Source organism: Kogia breviceps, chromosome 14 (assembly GCF_026419965.1).
Source record: "Kogia breviceps isolate mKogBre1 chromosome 14, mKogBre1 haplotype 1, whole genome shotgun sequence".
Taxonomy (NCBI): Eukaryota; Metazoa; Chordata; class Mammalia; order Artiodactyla; family Physeteridae; genus Kogia; species Kogia breviceps.
The window spans coordinates 84,637,211-84,657,228 of NC_081323.1; the positions used below are offsets into that span (position 1 = coordinate 84,637,211).

General features: G+C 46.5%; 1 protein-coding gene across 6 annotated transcripts in view; it reads right to left on the reverse strand.

Moving 5' to 3' along the window:
• ZKSCAN1 (zinc finger with KRAB and SCAN domains 1) overlaps positions 1 to 20,018 on the reverse strand; it is a 37,640-nt gene that overhangs the window by 6,489 nt on the left and 11,133 nt on the right. Inside the window, exons 4-6 of one of the 6 annotated variants that reach the window (XM_059036788.2) lie at positions 19,290 to 19,381; positions 18,891 to 19,017; positions 15,782 to 16,622 (exon numbers count right to left, since the gene is read on the reverse strand). In XM_059036788.2, the coding sequence (XP_058892771.1) occupies positions 15,782 to 16,622; positions 18,891 to 19,017; positions 19,290 to 19,381 (1,060 nt within the window). Of the gene's footprint in view, positions 1 to 156; positions 379 to 445; positions 456 to 1,277; positions 1,347 to 9,574; positions 16,623 to 18,890; positions 19,018 to 19,289; positions 19,382 to 20,018 lie in introns of those variants that run through there. The other 5 variants (XM_059036785.2, XM_067012139.1, XM_059036786.2 and 2 more) reach the window with 5 other exon arrangements.

Consider the following 20,018-nt stretch of genomic DNA (forward strand, 5'->3'; position numbering starts at 1 on the left):
AAAGCCAGTATTGGTCATGACCTCACTGGTCATGTTGCGTTTGTCTAAAGGTTCATTTAGGGATGCCCTCAAGGTCTTAGCTTTCGAATTTTTCTTAATAAGGTGCTTATAAAATACAAAAGCATGTGAATAGAAAACAGGGGCTTCATTACTCACACTGTCTTCAACCACAGTGAACTATTTTAAGCTCGGTAGAATGTTTAGCACAAGAGGCCCATCAAGGAAAAGTTCATGGTCTTCTACAAGCAGAGGCCTTTGTTCTGTTCTGAGGTTTTTTCCACCCCTCTTTTATGCTGATTTCCCAAAGCTTATATGCCCTTATCGAAGCGCTCCAAATGTATTCTAGAACAAGATGAGGCATAAATAAACCAAATGATTACAGTCTAACAATTTAACACGACTTACCAATTAATGCTAGAATGCTTTTGACATACTCATTCTGTACCTGAAAACTCCTACAAAGGCAAACTTGATTAATTCATGAAGCACAGATTTCTACTGGTGGACAGTTCTAATTGTTACAGGTTTTCTTTAAACCGCACCAAATTCTGCATCACTTTTTATCTTCTTTCTTCACTGATCCTAGTTTGGTCCTAGACCAAAACTTATTTCTCCGTTGTAGGCTTCCAATACCTGAAAACAGTTGTCTTTTCTTCACAGTTCTTTCAACTGCTCCTTATATAAGAGGTTTCCAAGTACCTCACTCACCAGATCACTTTTCTCTTGACAAACTATTTATAAATAAATGGTCCTCTAAAAATGGGTTTCCAAACTGGAGCAGATCCCTGTTAACGTGCTTTCTAAACTGAACAAAGCCCTCCCTATTCCCTCCCTTGGAACAGACACTCCCCAGGACTTCTGAGGCCCAGTTTCTCACACGAGGTCCCCAACCCTCGGGCGAATTCTTATCAGTTAGCCTTGAATTCGGACCTCCTACTGAGAGCCAGGGAAAAAGAGAAAGCAGCCCCGCTCAGACTGACGGGCCGTTCGGCTCAGCGAGCGCAGAGAAAAACTGCCCTGGAACACGAAAGAGACCAACTTTTACTTTTTAACCCCCTAGGGGGGTTCGCGGGGGGGGCGGGAATGCTTTCAAGGGAGCAAACGCCTCCGCCGTCTGGGACTGGGCAGGGACTGGCGGCTCCTCCCACCACACTCCCAGGACCGGTCTGGGGAGTCCCCACAGGCCACAGCTGCCTAACCCACTCGTCCCTCCCCGCACCCTTCGGTGGACATTCCCGCTTCCGCCCGCCACGCGAACCGCGGACCGGTAGGCTCACCGTGAGTCAAACCCGCTCGGGCCGCTGGAACACCTCGACGCGCTCCGCCGCCGACGCAGCCGGAAGTGCGTCATAGCCCCGCCCGGGGAGAGCTGTGCGGGGCCGCAGAGGCCCCTCTAGGAAGTTGGGAGGTCTTTTTGGCATCTCGGTGTCTCGGGTACTCGGGAGGTCGAGGAGCGAAAGTGCCTAGTGGAGGCGCCCTCGCAACGTGAAAAGGCGGGGACCTCTTTCCCATTCCTTTTTTTTTTTTTTTTTTAACCAAGGAGGGGCCGACCAGATGAAGTCTTGGCGGTTTTCGCACCCCACCCCCGACGCCCTGGGCCAAGGAGAGGCGTGGGCTCGGCGCGGCGGCCTCGGTCCTCCTCGTGGACTTCAGAGGCCGGTTCCCCTGTGACCCTCGGGCCGGGCACCGCGTGAGAACTCGGTCCCCGTTTATGGACACAGAGCCCCACGCTTAGCCCACGAAGCCCGAGATTCAGTTATCACACTCAGATGTGTGCCCTTGGGGCTTTGCGGGTTAGAAACTTCCTGGGCAGAAATCTCTGAGGCCGCCTTCCAGAGGCTCCTGATGCTCCAGGACTTGGTACAGAGGTCCTTGCCTACCTTTTCCCCCGCCGCTGTTGATCAACTGCAGGTTACGGGACTGTAAGATTCTCAATGTTTTCGATCTCAGCCCCACCCCGTCCGGCCCTCATGAGTTTGCTTTTGCCTGGTCCCTCAAAAGGCACACATGTTGAGGGACAGCAACGTGCCTGCGTAGGGGATACCGTGTCAGAATGCACCATAAATTTGTAGAGATGAGACGTTTTTCCCTGATGTTTTCTATGATCATTTAAATTAAAAAAAAAAAAAAATTCAAAGACATACAAAAGATCAACAGTGAGTCCCCTATGTACCAACGGACCAGTTTCAACGGTTATCACACAGTCAGTCTTGTTTCATTCATTCCCCCACGCACTGGTCAGACGTCTAAGATGGGCCCCTTCTGGGTGGGACACGTTAAGAGGAGTGTTCAAAACCCAGTGATCATCCAGAAATGACGAAATCATCGGGAGGTGTGAGCTCTGAACACCATGCCATTCCACCTAGGAGAATCTGGAGAATTTTTCTTACCTTAGGTAGGAGAGGACAAGGGGAGAATGAGAGACAAAGCGGTCTTAGTTTTCAAATTTGTGAAGTGTCGTCACTTGAAAATGAAGTTTGTCTTCTGGGGCCCAGAGGACAGAACTAAGAGCAATGATTGGAAATGAAAGAAAAGTTCAATACAAGGAAGGACTTTCTAAGAGAGTTGCTCAAAAACGGCCACTTCCTGCATCATCTTGTGCTGCTTTGAAGTGGGAGAGCCCTGGGAATGGGGAGGACAGGAGTTTTGCAGAGTGAATTTTGGGGCTGGATGACCTACAGCTTGCCCCAGACTCCTGTTAGTTTTTCCCTTCACCTCCAGCCCCAATGGCCTTCGTTCACCATTACCACCCCCTCCACACACCTCCTCTAAGTACTTACTGTGGGCCCGTACTGTGTTAAGCACTTGGTTTCAATTCTTTATTGCCACATAAAAAACTACCCCCAAACTTAGTGCCTTAAACACCACAATTATCCTGACTTCTTCTAACTCAGAGGCAGTAAGGGGCTTAAAAGTATAGACTCTGAAGAAAGAGCCAAGTTTGAATCTTGATTTTCCCACATCTCACTTGTATGACACTGGAGAAGTTACTTTCCTGAGCCCATGTTTCCTGGTCTATAAAACAGAGATTTCACAGGGGTAAGTATTCTCAGGATTGTGTTTCAAAGGATTGATAAATTGAAGATAAATGTGTGTAGCAGATTGTTTCTAAAAATAGTCACATTATCTCCCATCCCACATGCTCTTTTGCAATGTGGCCAAGAGCTAGATAGAACAGAATCACTCGGGCTGAGGGGGAAACCAGAAACCTCAGAAACCTGCATAGTTCCACGAGCCACACGTGTTTCGTTGTTGTTGCTGTTGTTTGGTTTTTTGGCCGCACTGTGGGGCTGGCAGGATTGAACCCGTGCCCTCTGCAGTGAAAGCTCAGAGTCCGAACCACTGGACCGCCAGGGAATTCCTGAGCCACACATGTATCGATGCCTTGGCAGTGCTCTGTCCAACCTCTTAGACAAAAGGATCTTTGCCGAGTCATGCAACCAGTACGTTGTTATGTTGAGGCTTAAAGGAAATCCTTCCCGTTCCAAGCCCGTCGTTCTTTCTACAGCAAAGGGCCTAGAGTTGCAAAATACTGATGTCAAGAGAGACCTTAGGGAAAAGCTGGTTAAGCTCTTGTTTTCAGATGAAGAAACCCACCTGTGCCTTAAGAGGTCAGCTCCGAGGCACACTAGTGAGCTAATTAGTAGCAGAGCTGAGAGTAGAATCCAGATGCTCTAATTCAGTCCTGTGTCCTTACTATATCTCAGCAGACTAAAAAGATCCGTATGCTCCCATCCAAATCAGACTGTGGTAAAATAAGTTAACTTACGTGATCCATTATCATCTGTTGATATAACCATGGCCATATGACAAAACCACAAGAGAGCAGACGAAGGAAAAGTTAGCCATTGTGGCTGGTGGCTCTGCATTTCTTCTTCAGAACAGTTTTGACTTACAAGAACCTCATACTCTGCCAATGAATTCATTCAGCAAACACTAACCAAGAACCTACAATGTGTCAGCCATTGGGTTCAGGCACAAGGAGAAAATGAAACATGAAAAATACACGTAGTTCTTGGCAGATACGTAAACAAATAACTATGGACATGGTCCATAATAATACATGGTCCATGATAATACAGACGAGACCAATAAATGGTGACTAAGTGACATGTCATCTTGGGGGCACACAGTGTGATGTCTCCTAACATGCAAAGCTCTGTGGCAGGGAGTTTACTAGAGGACAGTTCCCGCCTTCTGGAGAATTCTACTTGCTAAAAGTTCTTTCAATTAAAGCAAACATCTAGGGGACTTCCCTGGTGGCGCAGTGGTTAAGAATCCGCCTGCCAATGCAGGGGACACGGGTTCAAGCCCTGGTCCGGGGGGATCGCACGTGCCCTGGAGCAACTAAGCCCGTGCACCACAACTACTGAGTCTGCGAGCCACAACTACTGAAGCCCGCGCGCCTAGAGCCCGTGCTCCGCAGCAAGAGAAACTACTGCAATGAGAAGCCCACGCACCGCAACAAAGGGAACCCCCCCCCCCCGCCGCTGCGACTAGAGAAGGCCCGCGTGCAGTAACGAAGACCCAACGCAGCAAAAAATAAATAAAATAAATAAAACAAACAAAAAGCAAACATCTGCCTTCTTGTAATTTCAACTCATTGATCTTAGTCTTTTTTTTTTTTTTTTTGGCTGCACCACGGGGCTTGGGGAATTTTAGGTCCCCGACCAGGGATTGAGCCCAGGCCCTCGGAAGTGGAAGCACGGAGTCTTAACCACTGGACCGCCAAGGAAGTCCCACATTGATCCTAGTCTTGATTGATCTTTTTCTCTCACAAAATGCATGTAGTTGTTCTTGTCAGTCCTTCAAAATATTTGGAAACTACCACGTGTGGCTGTCCCAAAGACCACCTACAACAGTCCTATGATCCTGTCTGAAAGTTGCTTCTGAATCTTGGAATGTGAAGTGTATGATGACCCTCTGAGGGTCCACCGTTCCTCATTTAAATAACCTCTATACTCTCCCACTTAACTTTCTCTGCATTGCTCGGTTTTCTTTTGTCTTTTTTTTTTAATTGGAGTATAATTGCTTTACAATGTTGTGTTAGTTTCTGCTGTACAACGAAGTCTTTGGTCTTGAAAGATTATTTGGTTTGCAAAAGAAAAAGACCCCGCTTGGTAGCAGAGGTCTGGAAGGGGAAAAGCTACGCTAGCTACTGCAGGTCTGGGCTCCCTCCCTCCTCTTCCAGCAGGGTGGTCAGTGGTTCTCTCTAAAAAGGTTGCTTTCTGGATCTTCCTCGCTCAGTCTCGCCATCACTTACTTTTGCTGCCATCACTATGCTTGGCCAGCAGAGGGCGATCAAACCTTGGTTTCTTTTAGAACAAGGCAAGCTCCTCACCCATCACAGCTCTGAAAACTTCCCTTTTTTCTTCCCACAGGGATTCCACCCGTACAGCCTGTTGGGAAGCTGCAAAGACATTCATCCAGCTAAAGAAAATGAAAAGAGAATAAAGGTGATGTAGTTACACAACCCCATAGCTTAGAGCTGGAGCGCTGTTGCTAAGGAGCCTTGGAGGACTTGAAGATGCAGCTTAATTATCCGGAAAATGGGCATAATAACCTGCTCTGAGAACTTTAAAGCGTTTGGATCACATGAGAGTGAACTAGCTTTGTAATTACCTGTACCAATAGTAAGGACATTTTCATCTTCAAAACTCTTGGCTACCATATTATTTCTGATCTCTGTTTTAATGTCAGCGCACTGCCCGCCCCCCCCCCCCCCGCCACGCCCTGCCCTAGGCTGTGGCTCTGCCCACCACAGATCCTTTTCTGTTGTTGTTGTCCTACCCCCTCTGGAGAGGGCCACTTGCCTTCTTGACAAGAGAGAGTACAGTTTCCCGCCAAGGCTTTTACAAGAGCAGGTTGCCGGCTTGTTCCCCGTTGTTGGTGGAAGAACCCAGAAAAAAATTGCATAATCTCTGAGTAGAAGGAGATCACCACGGGCATCTGGCCCAGCCCTCCCCCCCTTGCAAAACCCCTTCCTGCCCAGGACCCCTGGGTGTCATACCTGACCTGATTGGATGCAGACACCTGCTCTGGCTGGCTCTGCAATGAGGTTCCTTCTCCGAGCGTCTTCCACTAGGGCCGTTCCTTCTGGGTGTGCACCTTGGGCCCTGCTGAACCCTGGGAACACCAGTCATCTTCTTCTCAGGAGTTGTACGGTTATCACAACTCGCTAGCACAAGGCAGGCAAGTGTCTTGAGGAAGGGGTGCCTTTTTCTAATTTGCCCAAAGTCCTGGTAGCAGCTGGGAAGAGCTGGCTTTACTTATCTGCCTTACTCACTGCTGGACCTCTTTCTTTTTTATTATCCCTGACACCCAGCACACGGCCTGACAATAATGCTTGTTGAAAGGGATTTAGGTTGATTTCTTGGAGGCAGAACAAACTGAATGCCTCTTCTACATGACAGGCCTTTAGATACTTGAGGGCAGAGACCAAGTTCTCATGTGTTTTCTCCTCACCAAGCAAAACCCTTTATTGCACACCTGAGGTGGTTTTGGTTTTACCAGCCTGCGGTTGGTCTGTCTCTCTTTTAAAATGTGGAGTCCAGAACCAAACGCAGGGCGCATGATGACAGATAACCCAGGCGGGGGCGTGGGGGGGAGGCGTGCTAGCACGTGTGTGTTCAAGCATCTGGAGTGGAGGCCGTGCCAAAGACACCTGAGACTTGGAGGCAGTGGTGGTGGCTACTGGTGAAAGGATGTGTCGTTTGGGACAAGAAAGGCCTCTTAAACCTGTGCAATGATGCCCATGGCTCCAGAGAAATACCATTCCCCGGAGGATTTGGAACTGCAAGAGCTGAAGAAGGATTGGGGCAGGGGAAAGAACTGAGTAGGGATTCGTGCAGCTGGAGAGACTCAGAGGCCATGTGAAATTCTGTCCATAACATCTGGGACTGTCATGGGTCCCAAATTTTCACAAAGACCTGATTTCAAGGTAACGTCTTTTGGGGAGGGACTCATGGGATGGAGGACACTGCCAGCATGTTTCACTTAAAGAAGGGAGACTTTTGTGAGGGGTAAATTCATATTCAGAAAAGAGTGAGAGGTCCATGGGGGAAATAATAGCTAGTAGTTCTGGAACACGTAGGTCAGGCACTGCTGGAGCTGCCTGACATGTAACGGCTCATTTAATGCTTATAACGCTATGTCCATTTTGCAGATGAGGAAACTAAGACACAGCACGTAAGTGGTAGATGAAGGGTTTGATCCTGGGCACACCGGCTCCGGTGCCCGCGTGTGTAAGCACTATGCTAGGCCGCTCCATAAACGTAGTTGTGGGATCACACGGGTGGCGTATGCAGGTGGGAGGATAACTCAGCTCAGAAAGGACATGAAGTAGTGGAAAGAACCTGACTGCTGGAGTCAGACACGCCTCGCTTTGAATCCAGCTCTGCCACTCACGGGGTCAGCTGCTTCACGTTACGGGCCTCAGTGTCCACATCTGTGTCATGGGGCAACTGTCTCTACAAAGTTGATGAATGGATTAGAGAAAGCTCATGGTGGTTATTATTCAGGAGTGAAGGAGGGAGAGAGAGAGGAGTTGATGGGCGGTGCAATGCAAACAGCTGACAAGGTTTCAAGGAAACGTCAAACGCTCTAGAAAAGTAAGGGAGAATGAAGGCGAGAGAAAGGGCTCTGTCAAGAACACTGGGGACCTCCGACGGTGCCATCTAAGAGGCTGGGATGAGAGCCCAGTTACAAGGGAATTCCCTGGCGGTGCAGCGGTTAGGACTCCGTGCTTCCACTGCAGGGGGCACATCACTGGGGAACTAAGATCCTGCGTGCTGTACAACGTGGCCAAAAAATAAAAAAAAAAAACAAAACGCACAAAAAAGAGCTGAGTTCCAGGGGCTTTAAGAGGAAGGATATCAGCGGTGAAGAGATGAAAACAGCAGTTCTGGTCCACGTGGCAGAGGAATTTGGTAGCTAAAAGGAAGGGTCAAAGTCAAACCAAAGAGTTAAAAAATTTGCTTTTGCTCCTTAAAGCTACAAGTTTGTGCTTATTTAAATGGAGAACAGGCACTGAGGGGTGGGGAGGAGCCTGGAGGCGCTGGAGAGCAAGGCCACATCCCGCCGGCGGGCAGCAAGGGAGGGGCTCCCGGGAGCAGGGAGGACCAGCCAGCGAGGCATGGGGATGGCCTGAGGCCCCTGGGAGAGCACATCAAGGGGGGTCTGCGGAGAAAGGGTGAGGTGAGGCCATGGTGGGCCTGGGAGCGTGGGGAGCAGGGAACACCCGGACAGCGGCCCCAGTACTACGGCCGAGAGGAGGGTAGGCTAGCAGGGGCGAGGGCCATGGAGGGGCCATGTCTGCAGGTTTTCCCCAGGCAGCTTTCTGTAACTAAGGCACAGGAATGCAGGGAGGAGGAAGCTACCAGGGTTTGAACTGGACGCAGTGAAAGGCTGAGATGCTCTTGGAAGGTCACCTTGACCCTTACGACTCCTGGGGCTCTTCTCAACACTGGGGACGCTGGAGTCTCTGGTCCTCTCCACACGCAGCCGTTAATAAACTCAGGACCAGAATCTCTCACGGGGCCCGTCGTCCACAGCAGTGACCGAGTTCAATAATGCACTGGATTTCTTCCAGCTTCTGTCTAGCCTGCTGTTCTCTGGAATCATCTCCTAAAATAAATCATCTGCACGCGAGCCCCGGCCTCAGGTTCAGCTCTCAGGGAACCTAGGCTAAGATAGTTGGACAGGATAGGGTTTAGTACCCCTGAATTAAGATTTGGTTGTGATACCTAAGTACAAACACATTGCTTTTTCACATGTGCCACCTTTTACTTTAAAAAAAATTTGTTTATCTCACCATAGCCCTGGAAAGCAAGTGAGGCAGGGGTTAGTACTCCTTTAGGATAAGGAAACTGAAGAACAGAGGAAAACAGAACACTTTGCATTTCTCTCTGGTTTCTAAATAGGGTGGAAAAAAAAATCAATTATTTAAATGAGACAAAGTGAAAAAAAATCACATTGAGTTTGTTTCAGTAAGTTCTGCAAAAGCAAGGTTATCAGGTTGGAGTTCATAGTTTGAAGGTCTAAAATATCAACTTTACATGTTGCTCTTACTATCAGGATGTTCAATTTTTTAAGTCACATAAAGTGGTCAAAGGTTTTGTTTTTGTTATTGGAGTACAGTTGATTTACGATGTTGCGTTAGTTTCTGCTGTACAGCAAAGTGAATCAGTTATACATGTATCAACTCTTTTTTTTTTAGCTTCCTTCCCCATATAGGCCATTGAGTTCCCTGTGCTATATGGTAGGTACATATCAGTTATCTGTTTTATATATAGTAGTGTGTATATGTCAATCCCAGTCTCCAAAGGTTAGTTTAATGGTTCCATCCTGTGAAAAAATTATTTTGGGGGATCATTTAAAAGCAACTTTATTCCACGGTTTTTCATTATGTTGCCAAGAAGCTACCTAAGCGCTTGTGAAATTACCTAGAACATGTCATTTGGGTGAGGACTGTTTGTGTCACAGTCCTAGTTTTTGACTTTGAAATTATACTTTTTTCTTTACCCAAAACACACATTTTATGCAACCAAGGAAAACAAAAAACAAACATCGTAACTACTGCCACCTAGAGATGATAATTTATTGTTTTATCATGATCCTGAAGAGAAACAACATAAAGAGAATGTTTATTACAAATCCCCACAATTTCCTTCCCCACCTCGCTACTCTAAACTTTGTCAGACACCACTGGCCTCCTGAAATGGCCCACTGACTATGAACGCATTACCAATTTATTTTCCTGCCATTTCTCACGACTGAAACTTTAGTGCTCAAATGACTATTTTCAGTGGAGGAGTTTCCTAGCTTTAAAAAAAAAAAAAACCCCACTTTTCCTCTAAAATTCCATTATTTACTGAAAGAAGCCGTTCTAGAAATGTTAATGAGAATTTTAAATGAACAAATTCAATTAAAAAATCATTCACTGAACATCTACCAAGCATCTGGATGCTTCAAAGGTCAGGGAAATGAAAAGGCCAGGTATCAACAGCAATAACTTAATTCTGCGGATATACAAAGACAAGTCGGTTTCTTTTCGTCTAATTTATTCTACACTAAGAAACTAGGAACTGACAAAACAGGAAAGGTTTGTTTTATCCAGTCTACAGATAAACAAGACAATCAATGCCTGAGTTAGCTCTCTATATAGATTTAGGCTTATCGTGTCGACCTGGGTGTAATAACCTCTATTTAACTAAAAGTTAATAAAAATACTTATGTTCATGTGAAAATAACTGATTTTGCTTGCATATCCTGCCCCTTATCCCTAAATTCACAGACTTTTAGAACAAGATTTTCCTGTGCCGTCACAACCTGCTTCCTCGCTCGGCGGACTAAAAACTTTACTCTGTCAAGCGGCTGAAGTGGAGGCAGGGGGTGGGGAAGGCAGGCGAGCTCCGGCCCCCAGCACGCGCCCCCCAGTCTCTCTCCTCTCCCTCCGCAGGGCTCCTCCCCCACTCTTCCGCAGCTGGGAGTCCGGCCCCTGCAACCCTGCCCCCGCGCACTCTCCTTCCGAGCAAACCTGACCTTGTCGGGAGACTAAACAATAGCGACTCGGGCTGCCCGGTCCCTTCCCTGGACCAAAGGAACTTGAAACCTGCATCTGAAACTGGAATGAAATCCCAGCTTGAGCATCACCTTTCAATCCCTCACAGAACTTACTCTTTGTATCTTAACGCACTCGGCCTGACTGCTTAATGAGTGCTTGCTGAAGGGAGAAAATTTAATTTTAAGACCCATTAACTTTGCCGATTACCGTGTAATCTGAAGTGAGTCATGATTCTTTAGTAAATGGAGGTGAGAATCTCAACGATTAGAAGGACAACAAAACAAAAAACCTGTTAGACGGACAGCAGACCATTGTTCAGAAGTCAACCTAATGCCCACTTTACCTTCCACTGTTTTAGGACAAGAGAAAAACATGAGGTCTGTGGTATCCACTGTTAAAACAGAACCAGACAATATGAAACTACGTTCTCATGTTGAAGACATTCTGTATTATGAGATGTCCAAAATAGTTCCCAAACTTTTGTTTGACCTGCAGAATTGGAGATGGCTTAACCTCCCTATAACTTCAAGTTTGTTTTACAAAAGCTCTGAAAAGTAAAACAGATAATTTCATTTTTAGATATAATAAAAAATTAATTTGAATAGCAAAATAAGTAACTACTTTTCAATGTACAGTAGTGTGTCCATTCTAAAAACGAAACCTAAATGTTAGGGAAACTTTTCAAATAATACTTTTTATTATATTCTCCAGTAGTAGTTGAAATAAAAATCTACTCTAGCTTCTATGAAAAGATCTATTTATACCGCTTGACTTCTTTTCTCTGATTCTACGTTTCACTTTGCAATCTGCAGAGCTTCGCGTGGTTTCCCAGCTGGGGAACCACAGCCCCCTCCCTCAGTAGCTGGGGAACCACAGCCCCCCCTCCTCAGTATGTCTGAGAAGTTGTGCAGAGCGGGAGCCACAGACACACGGCTCCGCTGGTAAGCACTGCTGTCGCTGTGTGACTACGTTTTGATACTGTTACTCCAATTCACACGGGGACTCTTCCGTGAGGATGGTAGGATGCTAGCTTTAGATGAGGACGTCAGGACGACGAGACCCTGCAATAAAAGGTGATCAACTCCAGGATAAAAATCAGAAAAAAGTTCTTTCGCAGCTATGAATCTCCACAAGCCCTCTCTCCTCATAATCACCGGCCAGGGGAAGTGAGTGGGAGCAAGGAGGGTACACAGGAGACACAGCCGAGACGGGAATATTGCAAAAGGCTTCTCAAGCCTCCCTGCAATCCCAGGGACTGGATGCCTGTGTGCCTGTTTTCCAGGCAAGAGCCCCTCCTGGTGTTTTCCTATCCCAAGTTTTCTAAACACAGGAATTTAAGAGTTCGTGGAGGAAGCAGGGCTATGCTTCGCACCACTGGGTCAAGGTAAGTGGCCCCACTGGCCCTCCCAGGACATGCCCTCTTCTTGACTGATGGGGGGCAGACCTTCTCCCTCCCCCGACAAGCTCAGAGAACCCATGCTCCTTGCTTGAAATGCTGATCTGGCAGCTAAGCGGTCAACTTCCTGGCTTTGAAGAGGACACTCTCAGGAAGCTGCAGACTGTTCCACTTTAGTGCCCTAGTCGCCTGTCTCTCCTAGCGATTCCACTCATCTCCTAAGCTCTTGACTTGATAAGCACCAAACTATAAAGGTTTTTTTCTCGTTTTCCCCTTCCTCAGTTCTGCGAACTGACTTTTTGTCTATGACCACGTCAACTTCTTCACTACTCCAAAACTTTGCTCTTTTGGAGTGATGTGTTCTGGTCAAATAGATTAAAATAAAAATACATCATCTGTTTACAGGGAATATACAGAATAACAACAGGGGCTGGACGTACAAAACACAGACACTGACATTATGGTCATACAAAATATACAGAAGTACCCAACATTAACAATTTTTGTCAGAAGTTGTACATTTTGCTATTTCTTTAGCATTTCCCCACATTTTTTTTTCTTCTGTGGATCCTCTGGAGTTAAGATTGAGCTTCCTCTGCAGTGTTTCTGAAATTCAATACATGATTGGAACATACTGACGGAATTCATTTTCTGTCCAAAGCAATGAGTGCTACACATGAAAGTTTCCCTCACATATAATATTAATAAAGTTTATTTACAAGTGTGAGCTTTCTGATGCTAGGGGCTGAGATGTGATTAAAGGCTTTGCCATATTTATCACATTCAAGAGGTTCCTTCCTGGGATGACTTCTCTGACGCCAGGTAAGATGTGAATTGTCTGAGGTATCAAATGTGTCAACCTCTCTGTACATATTTAGCAGTTTCACTTTTATGCCTTTAATAAAATACTAAGTGCCTTCCATGTCAAGATGCCTCATACATCTGTAGTCTTAGGCTTTAGCCTGGCCTGCCAGGATGAAGTAGAAATAAATGCCCCACAACTTGAAGACTTTTACTTCTCTTCCTGGCAAGGTTAAGGTATATTTTTAAAAACCTCTCAAAAACTTCCACTGGGTCAACTACCTTGCTAACAGTTAACTAGAGTACTTAAACTGTTAACATACTTCAGTCAGTCGAGAACTTTCAAATACCATCCTGAGCACTAATTTAGATGTTGTAAGCCTTTTGGGCCACGACTCTATTACACTTTGCGCTGAAGAGCTGATAAATGAATGCAATGCGGATGGTTTTAATAAACAGTGATAGCCGGTTTTCTTCAGAAAACTTGTCTTCAAACAGCTGCTTCAAGGAGTCCATCTGCTGAGGATCTGGAGCAACGCGCGTGGCCATCCCACACAGTCAGTACGATGGCCCAGGAAACGGGAATTAAATGTGGGGCACAGGTTATAGCTAACTCCCATTAAAAAGAAATGATGGCTGAATCATGTCCGCATAAAAAAGCCAATGTGGGTGGACCTGACGAGCGTTCTTTCCCTGTTTACAACAGTCGGCGCTTCAATCGGTGTCCGGAGTTAAGCGCCTCACTGCTTCCAGTTGCTTCCTGGCAGCAAGAGCCTTAGCTCAAAAGCATCAGCAGTTTTCTATGGGACCACCACGATGTCTCACTCTTTGAAGAAAATTCCTAAAAGCTTTTCTTCTACCTTCCCTTACTATAAAAAGTTACTTAGGTGTGCTGTTCTGGAGTCTCTCTCCTGTTTTTCTTAAATTGGATGGATAGAATTACTCTGGTCACCAGCTGACTTCCTTAAAGTTCCCCCAGGCAACACTGATGCAACTGCTTAGGAGCTACCGGGAAGCTGGAGCGGCTCCAAGTTAGAGAGGGGCCAGAGAGAAAGTGCTGTTTGGCCCAAAGCTGAGGCCACAGCTGCCCCCACCTCCACGGCTCCCCGTGAAGTGACACTGTCTCACAGGCTGGGGATGTTGGCTAGCAAACCAGTGGCGAGCGACAGTTCTGGTTCTTGGCGGAAAACCTCAGACTCTGCGTGAGGGCCCCCCATTACGGGCTAGTCTTCACGTGTGCTCTTCGTCTAAGTCCCTGCGGGCTGTCCGCCGCCACCCGCGCGCTCTCACGGGCGGTTATCTCTACCCAAGGCCCTGCCCGATGACCTCCCGTGTGCGCGTCTGAAAATGGCCCGTCGCTGGCTTCTACGCAGAAGCCAGCGCACCCTTCTGCACCGACGATGGGAAAGACCAAAGTTTCATAACCTCACCTCAGTCTCTAGTGATGAGAAACAGAAAAGACATTGTGCCGTATGACTACAATACGACCAACCACATCCTAGCATGTTGGTGAGCTTCTCAGAGCAACAGACACGTTTAGTAATTGCCAGCTAACGACCTCAAATGTCTTCCCGAAGTTTCTGGAAGGTGTGGGAAACAACATGCTCCCTCCCATGTTCCTTTTTCTGAAAAGCAACAGAAATCACATCTTTTGAACTTTAAAGTTACAAATGATTCAGAAAGTGCCCAAATCACCATGTCGTTCAGCAACTGACTGAAGAAATTCTGGTTAAGATCTTTGCCATCTTTGCCTTAGTAAGTGTTCACATCGTCCTTTAAGATGACGGATGACAACAAAGTCGTCTGACACTTCACGGTGTTTACTCTCTGATCCGTGTCTAGATAGTCTATGCTGGTGGCTGACCAGCACCCTTCGTTTATATTTAGGACAAAAATAGCATGTGACCCTAGAGCTTTAGCCACACCTCGGGCTCACAAGCTGGGCCACGCGACCGTATTTCAGGTACTCGAGACTCACAGGCCTTGTCGTGAATGTATAAGCCCTGCGAGAAGTCGGGCCTAATGAGCACTTCTCACGTGGTCAGCACTGCGTCCAGGGCTGTCGGGGACATAAATATACCCCCCCCCCCCAACAAGAGGAGCCTCTCTTTTGGGGAGGGATGAAAACTTTCACACGTGGAACAACAAAAGATTCAAAGACAGTATGCAATCAAGTGCTAACCTGTGGAGAAACGCAGTTAGGAACGCGATAGTGCTTTAGGGCATTCGGGGATTTCGCAAAGGGAGAGAAGTGTTTTGAACCACGGTTGCCATTTCAGTAGGATTTATCTCAGTCATGAGGAGGGAACCATCTACATCTGCAGCCGTCCTTTGGAACTGTAGACTGGTGCACATGCCCTCTCTTTCAGGAAGAGATAGAAATCTTTGGTTTGATACTGACAGCGCAGTCCTAGATTTCTATAGCTTTGGTAGGCTACCAGCGACTGTACAGAACTTACTGTATATATTTAACTAGTTTGAGCAGCATGTGCCGATGTAGTTTTTGTTCAAACTGTCCCTCTTTTTGGAGAAATAAGGTTCAGCAAGACGTTGGCCAAGTAGGGCGTGTTTGCGGCAAGCAGGTTTTGAACCTCAGTGTCATTTTCACAGAGCCGATCTTAGTCTTTCAATTATGTACTATGGTTGCGGAGAGTTCAAGAGTGCCTTAAAGGGTCTCCTCATTACTGAAAAGCTTGACATTTTCCTGTGTGTGTGCTTCTATCCTGTGTGGAAATAGCATGTGGATTATCCATCCCTATGACTAGCATTTCCCTGCAGGGGCTGTGCAGGAGTTACACGCCCACAGACTAGGCAAAGGCAGAACACTGCTGATGTGACTGTAAGGATCCATAAGTGTGATTTTTTTTTTTAACCTGTTGAGGCTTTTTTTTCCCCTCCATGGGCACACATCTCTGAAATAATTCTAGAAACAAAAAGGGGAATGGCTTGTTGACAAATTCTCGCTTTACACACAGCTTTTCAGGAATGCTCCAAAAGCATCGAGGGAGGCAGGGCTGTACTCGGAGGCTCGCTCCCTGGTGTGGATTCTGTGATGCAGAGTGAGGGTCGAGCTCCGGGTGAAGGCCTTGCCGCACTTCGTGCACTTATAGGGCTTTTCTCGGGTGTGAATTCTCCGATGCAAAATAAGGTACGAGTTTCGGTTGAAAGCTTTTCCACATTCACTACATTCATAGGGCTTTTCCCCCGTGTGGATTCTCTGATGCTTAGTGAGGTCTGAGCTCTGGCTGAAGGCCTTCCCACACTCGTTACATTCGTAGGGTTTCTCCCCAGAGTGGATCCGCTGATGCAGAATGAGATTTGAACTGTGACTGAAGGCTTTGCCACACTCGTTACATTCATGAGGCTTCTCTCCTGTGTGGATTCGCTGATGCAGGACAAGGTTTGAGTTAAGACTGAAGGCTTTCCCACACTCACTACATTCATAGGGCTTTTCTCCGGTGTGGATTATTTTATGGCGAATAAGGCTTGAACTCCTTGTGAAGCATTTACCACATTCATCACATCTGTGGGACTTCGCTCCTGTCGGAACTTCTTCAGGGGTGTTGAAGTTTGAGCTCAGACTGAAACTTCTCCCCAGTCCTTTACCCTTTTCCCTTGGACCTCGCTCTCCTGTGCTGGGGTTTTTTTTTTCCTTGACTGTAGCTGGCCCCGGATCTCTCTTTTCTTTTCCAGTTTTCTCCTCAGGGTTTCGCTGCTGCCTTTCTACTACTCTGCCCTGCTGGTCACGTTTTTCTCCAAAATCTTTCTGGAATTTTCCTGTGGTCTCCCCATGTGATGCTGAGTCTTCTGCAATTTCAGCCTTTGAGGTGGACTCCTCATTCTCATTCCTGTTTTCACAACCTGACACAATAAATAAAAAATACAAATAGCATCTTTTTCTTCTGAATATGTGAGTTACTCAAGTGACACTGTTTTCCAGGAAGCTTCTACCTGCCTGCAAAATGACCTCACAATATTAACTGGAGATAAAATAGTAGAAAAACAAGGGAAAAAACACAAGGACAACAGGGAGTAGAACGGGGAAATGAGAGGGCAGGCAAAGCGTGGAAAGGACAACGGAGGGAGTGTGCAGAGGGAACAGAACCAGGCGAGGAAGGAAGGGCTGAGGAATTAAGGAACATAAGAGGTCACAACTCATGGTTCTATAATTTGGTCACTGGTAATTAATTTGAAAGAATAAATACACATTAAAAAAATCATGGCCCAGGGACTTCTCTGGTGGTCTGGTGGTTAAGACCCCATGCTTCCAATGCAGGGGGTGCGGCTTCAATCCCTGGTTGGGGACCTAAGAGCCCACATGCTGTGAGGCTAAAAAAAAAATTTTTTTTAAAAATCATGTTCCAGTACTAATTAAGAATTTATGAGTTAAAAAAAAGAACGGACAGGTCTTTCCTAGATAATGATAAGTGGTATTACCAGAAAGAAAGGAATGCAATTAATAAAAAAAAGAGCAAATACTCTGCCAATTCTGTGAGATTTTTATTGACAAGGTGATAGTTAACAGGCAAAACAAGGAGCAAAGAACCTGGCAGGTTACGCAGACCTTCAGACACAGAAACTAGTTTCTCTCCACCAGGGACAGCAGCACAGAGCTGACAGTGCTCAAGCAACAGGGATGAGGGTGAAGAAACTGGTTGGGGCATTAGTACATGTAACTGAAACCAGCACTAACAAACGACTGAGAACAAAGAGACTGAAAACAATTCTGGAGACAGCCCACAAAGGATGCAATATAAGACAAGATCTTACAAATGCAGAGCTGACCCTCTGATTTTAGCAATCTGCCTGTTAAAACACCGGAATATATTCTTACTGCGGACTGCTATATTCTGGGTGCCACCCTGTTTTTTAAGTATAGACTAAAAGTTGTTCAGTACAAAAACACTATTTTATGCATGTTTACATTTGTCTAGGAAAAAGTCAAACTATCCCAAATCTATTCTTTATTTACTTGGCCTTAAGAAACCTTTCCAAGTGAGTGTGCACTATCTCAACACAATCACTGAAGGTGAGTATCTAACCTCTGACTTGAATGATGAAATCACAATACTGACCTGATCATAAGGAAGAGGAAATTGGTCTACTTCATTTGAATTCCAAGCCTAGGTCCTTGATAATCTGGATAGTTTCCCGGCTGTTCCCAATGTTTGGTTTTGTTTTAAGTTAGCAAGGGGTGGGTACTACCTGGCTCACAAAAAGAGATCAGTTTTTTGCCTTAATTTTCACCTCATCCAAAGAGCAAGTACTAAGAAACAACAAAACCCCAGTTATCCCTACGGTTCAAAACAAAACTTGAGGTTTCTGTAGTAACATCCTTTCTTTGTAACTTCCCTTCAATCACCCTACCACTGCCCTCCCCAGGCAGAAGTCTTAGGAAGTGGCCTTCCCTATGACAGGACTGATGTGAGAGCCTCCTGCTCTCAGTACTGTCTCCCAGGGGTTAAGACCTAATAGAGACAAGTGGGACTGTTTGTCAACCGTGTCACCTTGTCTTATCTGGTTGATGCCTCTTGGAAGTTCTTTATTCTTACTACACATTCAGGAGGAGCCAGAGCTCTTCACAGAAGATCACCATTAGGTTTGGAATCTGGGAATCCTGACCATAAGGGTGGTACAGGTGCAAGTTCATGGAATTATACAGAGCTGTCGTGCAGCAGCACTCACAGGATGCAAGACTGAAGGCCCATGGCAGGATGCAGTGTAGGTTCAGGGACATGGTCCCAGGTTAGGATTAGATTGATGATCAATTCTCACCTGGCCCTCTATACTAGGAAATACAGACACGCCTCCTGACAAAAGCACTTAATTGTATCCACAGGGAATGAAGCAGAATCCTCAATGGTGACAGAGTAGTTGAAGAGGTGGGGATTCAGAACATAAAAGTATTTCTGCTTTCAAACAGCAAAAACTACCTAGAGGTAAAAGATCCACCTGGAATCAGGAAGTCCCAGTACCAGGCTTTTGGGATTAAAGAAACTCAAATTGTTCTCCTTCTCTATCTGGTCTGAAGAAAAGGGCTCAGTAGTCTCTAACACATCAGAGATCCCAGAACTAACAGAAAAAGAGGCAATACAATCTTATCAGACAATAATCCTGCAGCCATCTTACCCTGGGAAATCACGTTCCCATAATTCTCCTGCCTGGTGTCCCTATTCAGATTCCTCCGAGCCAGGTTCTGACATCCCCATTCCTCCAGGATGAGGGACACGGCCATGTCCTCGATCTTCACCATCGCCTGAAATAACACGAGACCCCCACGCTCAGTTCCCCCAAAGTCCAGGGACAGTCCCACTGCCCAAACCTGGAGTCAGGGACGGAGGTGACTGCAAACCTCCAGGATGCTGGGAAAGAAAAGGTGACCACGCCAGGCTCTAGTGGACAGGTGGGAGTGGGGCTACTCTGTGGGAAGGGACATCAAGAGCCAGTGTCCTGGTGACGACCGCTGGAAGAGCTCCAGGAAGAGGCAGATGCGAGGGATTCAGGAGGGCAGAGGGGCCCACAGCTCACCTGGGAATCTGCCGAGAACAGTGCAGATGCCATCGCCTGGTCTCGGGGACCCCCCTCGTGATGAGGGGCAGGAACGTGGGTGGCAGGGAGAGCTGAGGGAGGAGAAAGGAGCTGTGAGTGAAGCCAGCTCTGCTCTGGGCCTCCCCTCAAAGAAGGGCCCAGGGGCACCCTCTTTCCTGTACCAGCATGCCCAATGTTCAGTGTTTAACTACAGAACTGAGAACTACAGAGACTATAAACTGAGAACTACAGAGAATATAAGAAAGAAAAGGCATGATCTGTGTCTTCCCAAGACCTCTGTTCTTGAGCAGGAGTAACAAGGAGTCATAAAAGGGTCTTTAAAATCACCTGGTCCAACTCCTTCATTTTAAAGAAGGGGAAACCGAGGCCCCGAGAGGGGAAACAACTTGCCTAACGTCATCCTGTTAAGAGGGCAGAGCCAGAACTGGAACCCGGGTTCCTACTCTCAGCCACAGAAGTAGGTAACACTCAGCCCACATTCAAGCCTGGCTCATAATTTAATTTTCTCCAGTCCAACGAACAGCATACCAGGACTTCAGAATCCCATTCAGTTGTGGAAAATGCAACAGTTTTAAAAATCTTTAGTAGTAATATCTTGAAACACAGAGAAGGAAGGGGCTCTTCTTACTTCTGGGTAAGTTTCTGCCATTTTTTTGTCCCTCTGCTTTTCTCCCTCACTTAGCCACAGTTTTTGGATAAAATGCACAA